The sequence below is a fragment of the Schistocerca serialis genome, chromosome 8, assembly GCF_023864345.2.
Source record: "Schistocerca serialis cubense isolate TAMUIC-IGC-003099 chromosome 8, iqSchSeri2.2, whole genome shotgun sequence".
Taxonomy (NCBI): Eukaryota; Metazoa; Arthropoda; class Insecta; order Orthoptera; family Acrididae; genus Schistocerca; species Schistocerca serialis.
Window position 1 is genome coordinate 441,284,821 of NC_064645.1, and position 13,962 is coordinate 441,298,782.

General features: G+C 38.4%; 1 protein-coding gene across 1 annotated transcript in view; it reads right to left on the bottom strand.

Moving 5' to 3' along the window:
• The window catches only part of LOC126417178 (polyubiquitin), a 121,908-nt gene that overhangs the window by 14,057 nt on the left and 93,889 nt on the right, over window positions 1-13,962 (bottom strand). Inside the window, exon 5 of the mRNA XM_050085080.1 lies at window positions 13,495-13,678. Within this exon, the coding sequence (XP_049941037.1) occupies window positions 13,495-13,678 (184 nt within the window). The remainder of the gene's footprint in view (window positions 1-13,494; window positions 13,679-13,962) is intronic.

A 13,962-nucleotide genomic window follows, 5' to 3' on the forward strand; every position in this document is an offset into this window, starting at 1 on the left:
GGCCCCACAGTAACACAACGACCTATTACATATCAGTTACTTTAAGGACAGGTCCGAGCCAGACTGAACCGAAACCACTGCAATTTGCGCCTTCAGTGGTGTCCAACGAGAACTCATTGGAGGGCAGAGTGGAGATCTGTTGTGTTTTCTGATGAAAGCTGGTTCTACCGCAGTGCTAGTGGTGGCCACGTGTTGGAAGGATACCGTTTGAAGCCCTGCAACCAACCGGTCTTCATGGTAGACAAACTGGACCTACACCTGGGGTTATGGTTTTTGGGTGCGATTTCGTGATAGTAGGAGCACTCGCATGGTTATTCCACAAACCTTGACTGCAAACCTGTGGGTCAATCTGGTGATTCGACCTGTTGTGCTGCCACTCCTGGACAGCATCCAGGAGAGTTTTTCAACACGATGACGTTCGCCCACATACCGCTGTTGTCAACTAACATGCTCTACAGATTGTCGACATGTTGCCTTGGCCTGCTCAATCACGAGATCTCTCTCCAATCGAGCACGTATGGGACATCATCGGCTACAACTCCAGCGTCATCTACAGACAGCATTAATCGTCCCTTTATTGACCGACTAAGGGGATCAGGCGTGGGGCTCAGCTCCACAAACTGACATCCAGTACCTGTACAACACAACGCACACACGTTTGCAAGCTTGCATCCAACATTCTAGTGGTCAAACTGCTTATTAATGTGCCAGCATTTCACATTTGCAGCGGCTTATCTCGCGCTTACATTAACCTGTGATCTCGTTATGTTAATCACTTAAATACATTACCCAGACAAATGTATTCCGGAAATTTCATTACCCTACATTACTTATTTTTTGATGTTGCGATTTTTTTCCAGAAGTCTATCAAGATATCCCATGGAGATCAGGATGTTTGGCAATGCTATGTTACGTTTGTCGGAGGATTTAACCCTGCGTGTGATTTGTCCTTTTAACATCGGGGAGGGCGGGGGGGGGGGGGGTAGGATTCCTAGTCCGTTAGTGTTTTATCCCCCCTCCCCGATAGTATATATATATATATATATATATATATATATACCAGATGGCGTACGCAAGCCGTACTCTTTAGTTCTATGTTTCCCATGTACTTTAGAGAGAGCAAGAAGAGTTGTCCCGTCACTGCTGTTCAAAGGAGAAATGCGCATACCGGCGAATCTCCATCGAGCTGTGCCGCCATCTGCGCGCGTTTTCCTCCTGTTTCCGTTCTGATAAGGTCGCGTGGCCGTCTGTTTTGTAGATCGAGTCAGGTCTTACAGTCAGACAGGTAACAGCTACAATGTACTCCACCGAAGACTACACCGATACGATACTGATCTATCGGGAGACGCACGGCAATGCACCTCAAGCCCGAAGGCTGTCCGCACAACCTTCTCCAACGCTACGTCATTATTTTAGACGTACAGAAATGCGTTTAAAAACCGAGGAAGATTTCCAGGTACAATGTGTCTTGGAAATACGAATCTGTGACACATCCGATTTTGTCCGGAATGTTACAGAGTATTTTGGAGCACATCCCGCGCACGGTAAGCATAGCTTAAATGAAAATAAGGTGTACGTACAATGCTATATAAACGAAAGTGTTATCATGCTAATGCATTTAGATGCAGTATTATTTGTACCTATAATAATAATAGTAACAATAATAATAATAATAAAACCTGTGGAGGCCCGGGAAAAGAATAGGCCTCCGGTATGTTCTGCCAGTCGTAAAAGGCGACGAAAAGAACAAACCACTATTAGTGCTAACCCCCCTTTTAGTGTGATTAGTTGGTTCAGGACAGAACTAATGAAGCCTCGGACAATCGCTGTCATGGTCGGGGACGACGCTTCAACCCTATGCCCGTCCACAATGGTAACGACACTGCTAGCCACATGGAAAATGATTTAAATCCAAATAGAGGTGTTTTGCAGGATATGCTTCCTGCAACCACCCTAGAAGGAAAACAAAGACAGAGGATGAGATGGTCAGATGAAGTTAATCGACACCTCATGTTCTGTTATTACCAAGCAACAAACCTAGGAACCAACACAACTGGATACAGATCACAAGTATACACAACATTTATTACCAGATACCCAGAATTAAAATTTTTAACAGAACAACGACTAGCTGATCAGATCTGTGTAATAATAAAAAATAACAGGATACCCCAGTCAGAATTAGAAAACATCAAACAACAAGTACAACAAATACTGGAACAAAATAATGTGCAATCAGAAGAAGAAGAAAATACAGTAATGGTCTCAAACATCCCAGAGCAAACAAACAAAGAACAACACGCATCAATGAACAATCAGAGGAAAACGAAATTTTAAGACAGCCACCAGAACAAGCACAAATAGAACACGAAGTGACACACATGTTAGATATAGAAGAAAAATTTCAGCTGACATATATAGAATACAAAGACACCAATACAGACATTAGACCATTCTTGCATAGACCACCAAATAACCCACAAGTCGAAACAACAATAACAACTATCAACACAATCATACACAACAAAATAAATGAAAATACAACTATGGAAGAGTTACAAGTACTGGTTTATATAGGAGCACTCACTACACTAAATATACACACTAGGCAGAGATCAGAACCAACCAACACACAGAAGAAACCCACAAAACCAGCATGGCAACACAGGCTACAGATCAGAATAGAAAAACTGAGGAAAGACATCGGACAGCTAACGCAATTTATAAGAAATGAAATGTCAGACAAAAAACGCAAAAGGTTAGATAAAATCTCACAACAAGAAGCGATAGAGCAATTAGATGAAAAGAAGCAGAAATTACAAGCATTGGCCAAACGACTTAGATGATACAAAAAAAGTGAAGATAGAAGGAAACAAAATCAAACATTCAACACAAACCAAAAAAAATTTTACCAGACAATAGATAACACACACATTAAAATAGACAATCCACCAACCATAACAGACATGGAACACTTCTGGAGCAACATATGGTCAAACCCGGTACAGCATAACAGGCATGCACGGTGGATACAAGAAGAAACAGACGCATACAAGATGATACCACAAATGCCTGAAGCAATAATTTTGCAACATGAAGTCACCCAAGCAATTAATTCTACTCACAATTGGAAAGCCCCTGGAAAAGATAAAATAGCAAATTTCTGGCTAAAGAAGTTCACCTCAACAGATTCACATTTAATTAAATTATTTAACAGTTACATTGCAGACCCATACACATTCCCTGATACACTCACACATGGAATAACTTATCTGAAACCTAAAGATCAAGCAGACACAGCAAACCCAGCTAAATATCGCCGCATAACATGCCTACTAACAATATACAAAATATTAACTTCAGTCATTACACAGAAATTAATGGCACATACAACACAGAAGAAAATTATAAATGAAGAACAAAAAGGCTGTTGCAAAGGAGCACGAGGATGTAAAGAGCAACAGATAATAGATGCAGAGGTGACATATCAAGCTAAAACTAAACGAAGGTCGCTACACTACGCATACATTGATTACCAAAAAGCTTTTGATAGTGTACCCCACTCATGGTTACTACAAATATTGGAAATATGCAAAGTAGATCCTAAATTGATACAGTTCATAACATAGTAATGAAAAATTGGAAAACCACACTTAATATCCAAACAAATTCAAATAATACCACATCACAGCCAATGCAGATTAAGTGTGGAATATACCAAGGAGACTCATTAAGTCCTTTCTGGTTCTGCCTTGCTCTGAACCCACTATTCAACATGCTAAATAATACAAATTATGGATACAATATTACTGGAACATACCAACACAAAATCACACATTTGCTATACATGGATGATCTAAAACTACTGGCAGCAACAAATCAACAACTCAACCAATTACTCAAGATAACAGAAGTATTCAGCAATGATATAAATATGGCTTTTGGAATAGACAAATGTAAGAAAACTAGCATAGTCAAGGGAAAACACACTAAACAAGAAGATTACATATTGGCTAACCACATCGACCGCATAGAAACGATGAAAAAACAGATGCCTATAAATATTTAGGATACAGACAAAAAATAGGAATAGATAATACAAATATTAAAGAAGAACTAAAAGAAAAATATAGACAAAGACTAACAAAAATACTGAAAACAGAATTGACAGCAAGAAACAAGACAAAAGCTATAAATACTTATGCTATACCAATATTGACCTACTCATTTGGAGTAGTGAAATGGAGTAACACAGACCTAGAAGCACTCAATACACTTACACGATCACAATGCCACAAATATAGAATACATCACATACATTCAGCAACAGAAAGATTCACATTAAGCAGGAAGGAAGGAGGAAGGGGATTTATCGACATAAAAACCTACATTATGGAAAGGTAGACAATTTAAGAAAATTCTTTCTAGAACGAGCAGAAACTAGCAAAATACACAAAGCAATCACTCATATAAATACATCACCTACACCACTGCAATTTCATAACCACTTCTACAAACCTTTAGATCAAATAACATCAACAGATACAAAGAAAGTAAATTGGAAAAAGAAAACAGTACATGGCAAGGACCCGTATCATCTAACACAGCCACACATCGATCAAGATGAATCCAACACATGGCTAAGAAAAGGCAATAAATACAGTGAGACGGAAGGATTCATGATTGCAATACAGGATCAAACAATAAACACCAGATATTACGAGCAAGCATATTATTAAAGATCCCAATACCACAACAGATAAATTCAGACTTTGCAAACAACAAATAGAAACAGTAGATCACATCACAAGCGGATGTACAATGCTAGCAAATACAGAATACCCCAGAAGACATGACAATGTAGCAAAAATAATACATCAACAGCTTGCCATACAACATAAACTAATAAAACAACACGTTCCCACATATAAGTATGCACCACAAAATGTACTGGAGAATGATGAATACAAATTATACTGGAACAGAACCATTATAACAGATAAAACAACACCACATAACAAACCTGACATCATACTCACCAATAAAAAGAAGAAATTAACACAACTAATCGAAATATCCATACCCAATACAACGAATATACAGAAGAAAACAGGAGAAAAAATTGAAAAATACATCCAACTGGCTGAGGAAGTCAAGGACATGTGGCATCAGGATAAAGTTGACATTATACCAATTACACTATCAACTACAGGAGTCATACCACACAATATCCACCAGTACATCAACGCAATACAGCTACATCCAAACGTATATATACAACTACAGAAATCTGTAATTATTGAAACATGTTCAATTACCCGAAAGTTCCTAAATGGAATGTAACCTATACCGTACAGTAAAAAGGAAGTCATGCTTGATCAAGGTCCGCGTCACTTTCCATTTTTAACCAGACATAAGGTCTGAGAAAGGAAAGAAATAATACTATTATGCTCATTATTATTATGATGAAACTCATTATATCTCGCCCAGTAATTCCAATTTCTCATCGTAATTAGGACAAAGAAGAGCTGCAGCGGACCTGGGGATATCGAGGTCTTCTACAAAGGATTGTGGAGGAACGAAAATGGCATCCCTTTAAGGTGCACCTATACCAGAAACTATATGGAAACGGTTTGCAAAATCGGGTGTCTTTCTGTGGACGTCTCGTAAATAAAGTAACCGTAAATCCGGGTTTCATCAGGCAGATTTAATAGGGAGATGAATGCTATTTCGCCAATGACGCCACTGTCAATAGGCACAATCTACAAGGGCTATTCGGAAAGTAAGGAACAATACGTCGTGAAATGGAAACCACAGTGAAAATCAAAACTGTTTTATTTGCAATGGTTCGCTACACCTTCCAGCTACTTCTCTACACAGTGGCTGCTCAGACTTAAACATCTGTGGCAGCGTTGCACCTATTTTTCACCTCCCTCGTTATAGAAGATAGCCGCCAGTGCTTTTCGACAATTTTCTACTCTGGACTGCAGCTCGCTGTCTGTGTCAAAATATTGTCTTCATAGCCAGCGGTTTATTTGAGCAGAGATGAACCTCAGGGGTAGTCAATTAAGGGCTGTGTTGTGGGTGATCAAACACTTTTCATTGAAAACGCTGCAGGAGCATCTTCACTGCCACTGCAGAGTGCGGCTGAGAATTGTCGTGTAGAACGAACTGCATGACAGCTATGTTATGTGGATTGCATAGCTTCAGGCGAAATCTTTCGCCAGGCCCTCATACTTAGTGGGAGGTGCTAATTTCTAGCCATCTTCACATTCTCACTGTGAGCTCAGAACTTATCCCCAAACGGTGGATAAGTCGTGATGTTTTATTCTATGGCCAGAGAGATCGTCTGATTTAACACCCTTGGATTTTTTCTTATGGGGTTACATCACAACCAGGATTTACGAGACAGAAACGGAAAATTCACATGTGTTTAAGGAAGAATACATCATGCTTGCACTTCAGTATCTGCAGAAATTCGCATTCGGGAGGACGACGGTTCAATCCCATCTCCGGCCATCCTGATTTAGGTTTTCCTTGATTTCCCTAAATCGCTTCAGGCAAATGCCGGGATGGTTCCTTTGAAAGGGCACGGCCGATTTCCTTCCCAATCCTTCCCTCACCCGAGCTTACGCTCCGTCTCTAATGACCTCGTTGTCTACGGGATGTTAAACACTAATCTCCTCCTCCTCCTCCTCCTCTGCAGAAATGTTAAGAGGTGCCCATGCTAATACTGAGAGGCGCTTCTTACATCAATGCCCCCAACAAGGGGGACATGCATTTGTACGTTTGTATTATGAAGAATGCAATTATAAAGACGTCAGTTCATAACATAGGTTTAAAGGAACATAATTTATGATATTCATTATATTCAATGTTCTTTATTGCAATCAAAGATGTTACACAGTTTATGATATACTGCCAACTGTGAAGCACGCATTGATGCATTATGTATTGTTAACAAATTAGCTGTCATATGTTGATATGACTTTAAACAGATGATTAATACGCTTTGGCCCTTATGCGTATTGTTTTGGTAAAGTACAATCACTCTTCTACAAAGACACATTTCTTGAGCCCGGGAATCGAACACGGCATCCCTCCTACGCAAGCAAGTTTTCGGGCGACGAGCTATAGAACCTTTTATAGCTGTAAAGCGTTTGTTTTCGAGCACTGGTCGTAAATTTCGCTGGGTCTGCTCCCTGTAGGTGTGGCACCCCCTTTAATGTTCTACTTAGGCAAATCTTTCGGTGTCTGTGGTATCCGGGATTGACTAATGCCAACAATTCGTGGCGAGTTAATTGTTTTCGTGATTCAAAAGCTTTTGTATACTCGTCAGTTTCTTGTTTTGCTTTGAGAAATCAAGAACATTGCACTACAATTAAGTCCTTGTATAAATAATTACGCAGAAGAGCGACAGCACATTTGTAAGATGCAAGCTTGTTGATGCACGATCTGTTGCGATAGTACAAGATAGTTTAATGTTATATTTTTCGAGAATTACTAGCAGTGTACTGAAAATACCTTTTCCTAACCAAATTTCTAATTCAGTAATGTGGAGAAAAAATAATTGCAAGTAACTCTCTCGAAGAACGGACATACATATAAACGGTGATTCAAAAAGAAAGAACATATTGCTCATATCACTGGATACGCAGTCGTTTCAGCGAAAAGTCCCCTCTGCACAGGCAGATATATAACTGGCACAAAACGTTCTTGGAAGCTTGTTGCATAGACAGAGGGAGGAGCATTGGTCGGCCAAACACGTCTGATGAAAATGTCGAGTGCATCCCAGATGCGTTCACACGGAGCCCTCAAAATTCCACAAGACTGGTAGGCCAGGAACTTCGACTTCCTCAAATAACGGTGCTTATGAAGTCTTACAAGTTGTAGTTACTGCAGTAATTGCGTCCCGGCGACCATAACAGAAGGTACGAATTTTCCATTCCAGTTCTCCAGGATATGGCAAAGGATACTTTTTCCGGACGACTCATGTTTTCGGACGAATCGGCGTTTCATCTATCGGGTAAAGTAAACACCCATAATGTAAGAATTTCGGGGTCACAGTATCCTGATGCCGTCGTCGAACATGAAAGAGAGTCACCGACACTGAATGTGTTTTGTGCCGTTTCTGTTCACAAAGTTTATGGACCTTCCTCTTTTGTGGAGAAAACTGTGACAGGAATGTCATACTTTTCGGATGTGCTGCAAAATTTGTTGTTACCTCAACTGGACAAAGATTCCAATGATTACACTTTTATGCATGATGGCACCCCACCATGCATGATGGCATCCCACCTCATTTTCACCTTAAAGTGTGGCGTTATCTTAACAACACCGCCCCACATCGTTGGAATGGAAGAGTTGGACAACAAGACCTTGTTCATTGCTTTTGCACTCTGGGTTACCAGAACTCACATCTTGCAATTTTTCTGTAGGTGTATATACAAGACAAAGGCTTTGTCCCACCTGAGACAGCTACTCTGTTCCTGGTTCTGAGAAATCGAATCATTGAAGCTGTTGATTCAATAAACAGGGACCTGTTGAGATGTGTGTAGAATGAAATGGGGTTCCGGTTTGATGTTTCTCGAGCAATACACATGTTGACTGTACAGTATAGCGTCTGTGCAAACATAAGACTTTGAGCCTTCCTCTATCCAGTGACAGGCGTAATGTGTTTCTATCTTTCACAGTTTGTCTATAATAAAGAATTGAAATTTGTTACCTCTTTTTGAATCACCCTGTATTGTTAAACAGGTTTTTTTGGAAATCATTGCACTTTCCTCCATCATGATACTATTGTCTGTACCCGATTGTAAAAACTAAAAACAAAAAGTCAGTAGGCTTAGATGAAGTACCAAAGTGTGTACTGAAACAATGCATAGAGTTTATACAAGGCCCCTTAACAAATATAATAAATGAATCCTTCACATCAGGGACATTTCCACAGTAGTTAAAACAGGCAAGAGTTGTATCTTTGCTTAAGAAAGGTAATGTAGAAGACGTAGAAAATTATCGGCCCAATTCCCTGCTGTCACCATTCTCAAAAATAATAGAAGCAATTATGAAAGATAGATTAATGAATTAACTGAATAAATACAATCTTTTAAGCAAATCACAGCTTGGTTTCTGAAGTGGCAAAAATACGGAGTCACCCATAGTAGAATTCACAAACGTTGAACTTAATGCTCTTGACAAAGATGTGTGTGTGTCACACACACATTTTTGGATCTCTCTGAGGCCTTTGATACACTCTACCACAAGATTCTATTAAATAAATTAGAAGCATTACGAATAAGAGGTATAGCTAATGACTTGTTTCGATCATACCTAGCAGACAGGGTACAAAGAGATAACACATGCTTCAAATAGATCTAAACATTTAGTAAAACACTTATCGGAACCAAAATACATTAATATAGGGGTTCTGCAAGGTAGCATATTACTACCAATACTGTTCCTGATATACATCAATGACTTTCCCAGTAGGCCCATATAAAAAGATACTCATCAGAATTGAGCTTCTTCTTTCTTCTTGTAGACAAAGTGAACGGCTTGTCTGGCACCAAAGTACCATATGGAACCTAAGCAAGAAGTCTCTCATGGTGAAAAAATTCTCTTCATTGATGGCAGCAGTATAACAGTCACTGAGAAAACAAGAGAATTCCTTGCAGAGAAAGCAAATGAAACTCTCAAGGAAGTTTACGATTGCTCAATAAGCAATAAAATGACATTGAACCTAAAGAAAACTAATGCCATGAATTTCAGTTTGAAGAGGGGAAATGACAACGTTAAATTAAATGTAGATGGCACCTCTATAGATTGTGTAACATATGCAAAATTTCTAGGAATCAATGTTGATTCTCAGTTGAAGTGGTGTGAACACACAAAGGTACTTGCAAACAGAATGTCTTCAGCATGTTATGCCCTTGGAATCCTATCATCAGTGTGTGACATGCAGTGTCTTTTAGTTACATACTATTCATTTGTACACTCAATTCTTAGCTGTGGAATTCTTTTTTGGGGAATAAATGCACAAAATATGAACACAATTTTCAAACTCCAGGAAAGACCCATGTGAATAATAACTAAAATAGTAGTTGAGATCATTGTAAAGATCTGTTCAAAACACAGAGGATTTCAACTGCTCCATGTGATTACATTCACCAGTCAGTTGTACACATAAAAAATAACATTGGTAATCACTGCACAAACAAATCTGTCTGTGACCATGGAACAAGAGCTAGACTCAACTTACATTTACCAAGAAAAAATAAGCACAAAACTCAAAACAGCATTTTCTACCAAGGAATAAAACTGTACAATAAATTACCATAAGAGATTAAATAAATCGTAAAAATACACTTATTTAGAAAGGCAGCTAAAAAGTACCTGATGTGCAATACATTTTAGACATTGAAGTATTACTTGGATAAAACAGAGTAGGGATTTGGTAAAAAATGTTATACAAATAAATAACAATAATGATTATAAAACATCCAACATTCCACATAACACCTTCACAATATGTTATTTCCTTCTTTCTTCCTTTTCTAGAAAAACTTATCCCCAAGCTATGGATAGCACAACACTAACACCTCTTCCTCTTCTTGAGCTCAACATTTCACTCATTATCAAGGGATGCTGACTCAGTTTTTCAGGATAGCAAACGGGAAGTTTCATACAGAAACTGGCACAGAAATCACCAGTGTGTGTTGTGTGTGAAGTGTTATGAAACAATGTGTATATAGTATGTGCAGTGACTGATGGTGAGATATGAGTGAACAGTGTCACATTACATTATTTAATAAGTTATTTGTAAAAAAAGTATTGTATACCAGTAGTAAATCTAATGATTGTCTCTAACTAGGAGTCTGTAAATGTATGCTTCTATGAATTAGCTTATTTTAAAATGATCTAAGCTTGTAAATACTTTGACATGTCCTATATCCTTGTAAAAAGAGATCTACTGATGAATAAAGCTACTACTACTACTACTACTACTACTACTACTACTATTACTAAGCAAATGAGTGAGATTGTATCTCATTTCTTCTCCTATCAACATACGATATTTCGTCATGCATTGTTAGATTGAAGCATATTACCGATTAATAAATCATTAAAGTTTTGTAGCTTGAATACTGTGAGATATTATTTGAATGATTATTTCTGTTTAGCTATTAAATATGCAAATTTGAACAACAAAGAAGTTGTGATTTTTTTTTTATGTTGCTTTCTCCACAAGTTTTCACTTTCACTCATGAATTTTTCTAAACTTTGTCTTTCTTCGCTACGTATGATTTCTACGCGTTTCATGGGTGATATGCACTTCGTATGAGCACCGATTTTATAATTTATTTTTTTGGTACAATTAGCAGAAACACCAACTAAACTCGTGTAATCAATAAACAAACATCCCTTGCTTTTCACCTTGAGTTCACAAACTTATGAACACACTGTGCATATTAGCAAGTTTTTGTCATTTGCAGACAGCTGCGGCTAAGCCTTTTGACAGTTTTGAAAATGTAATAAAGCAACGGAATTTTCCCACTATAATTTTAAGCTCACTGTTACTCCCATTTCTACCTTGTAGACTTCTTATAGTTTTTAGTCTCCGAAGATTCACTATATGTTTCTTTGTTAGCACCAGGCCTTGATCTAGGGATTGGGGGCGGAGGGGGGGGGGGGTATCTGCCTCGGGCGGCAAATACAGGGGCCGCCATATTCGCATTCTTGATACAACCATGTTTCACAAAGCGCTTAGCATCCAACGTACGTTGGTCTATCGATTAGTCATATGATCTTAAAACGCATCCTTGTTGGTTTCTGAACATTTTGTAACATATTCTAAGTTGATTTCTGAATGAATCATAAGTTAATTTTTGAAAGCATGCATAGTGTACGTGATGTCTCTGCTAGGGGAATCGCTGTCACATCTAGAAACAAAAAAACTTTCCCGCAGCCAAAAGTGGATGAGGCTATACGAGATGAGCCCAATAAACCCAAAAGGGTGAATGCCAATCGCTCTTTGTTTATATGGTTGACTGAATGTGCGAATGATCGGTCTTGTTATAATTACTAGTGGAATCGACAGATTCAGACTACCACAGTGAAAGTAAACGGCTAACAGGAATAACAGGTAAGAATGATTACATATTATCTGCTCGGTGTATCCAAGAAAATGAAATTTTGACAGATTATTTTTGCCAGAAGGCTACACTACTATGGGCCAGTTGTACAGTCAAACAGGCTGACTGGGAGCAGCAAAGGCACCACAGGACATTTTAATTTCCACTTTCCTTAATATAGGTTTGATAGCTTTCATTACAAAATATACTTGTTTGAATTCCTCAGAGCGAAATACAGTGACGTGCAATAGAAGAATGCTATGTGAAGAGGTGTGACACTGCACTTTGGCACGCTTAACACCAAATAACATGTCTTGCACTTCCTCAAACATATATGTTTTATGTATCAAACTCCTCAGAAAGATATGTGATACAAAATGAACTTATTTCTGAAAAATGTTTTTTTTTTAATTTTTTACCATCCTATCTCAAACACTCGAGGGTTTTTTTGCCCCGGTTCGGAAATATCGTGGATCCGGGACTGTCTAGCATCAACATTACGTTTCTTTTTTTTATTCATTGTCTATTTTAAAACTTTAGCACCAATGCTAGTATCCTGTCAAAGTCTGCATACGTTTTCGGTAATGCTCTGCTCTTGAGGAATAACGAAATTATGCTTAGTTTGAAAGAAATGTTGGAATTTTGTAGTCCTTACAGGCCTGCACGCATCCAACTTGCTAATAATGCTACTTGCTAACTAATGTCGCGAGCTTAGATTAAAGCACCAACGGCACCACGAGAACGAAGATTCAGCCTGAAATGTTTATCGGTGTACGGCTCCACAAATTTAAATAAAAAATTTATTTTTACACATCCAGTGAGAGGAAAACAAATTCTGTGGTTGGGATGGGTAATTTACAGTCAGGGTATGGGATGGTCTGATACAGAGGCGGGGAGGTCACCCGTCGCATCTTCCCCCTGCAAATCACACACTGGTTTAACCAGACGCAGGATTAATGTCACATTGCTCAGCACCAACATCTACCCTCAGATCTAAGACTAAACTATTTTATCGTAAGACTGTTTTTACTCAATAAAAATTTATTAATCCTGTTCTCAGGAGAAGCAACATAATAACATACTGTTATGTTGTGGCTATGGTCCTAGTGTTCAATTGGAAATCACACAGTACCAGAAATTGGCGGATCAAAAAACATAAATAATTTTTTGTTGAGTAAAAACTGTCTTGCAGGAAAAAATATTTAATTTTATAACTTTGTCATGGCTGTGGACCTATGCATAAAGGAAAATGTTTCTGCAAAAAGGGTTATTTAAAAACCACATTCTATTGCACATAGATCTCATAAATGACAACAGAAAGCCATTTGGAAACGGCCAAATATTTATAGTAACGGAAACATACCATTCTGAATATTATAGTCCGACAATGTAGAACCTTCCTCCAGTTCTCTTCCCCCAAACAGCAGCCTCAGTTGATCCAGAGGTACACCATCCTTGTACTGGATCTTTGTTTTCACACCTTCTATCGTGTCTGAATCACTCAGGTCAAGTGTAATGGTTCTTCCATTTAGCGTCTTCACAAAAACCTGCATTACGAAGAATCTGAAATGATAAAAAATACGCTGTTATTAGTTCATTTCTGTACATAAAAAAGAACACTTCACTGCTGCTGATTTTTAAAATTGTCGTATACTTATGACCACCAACAGTGAGCAACATTGATTAGGGTAAAAGTATCTTCTCGAACGACCTTACTGGGTTCCGATTTTAGTAGATAATTATATCACAAAAGACTGCCGATAAAAAGTAATACGGGAATGAGCCACCTCGTAAAAATCTAACTGACTTGCAAATAATAAACAAGGATCGC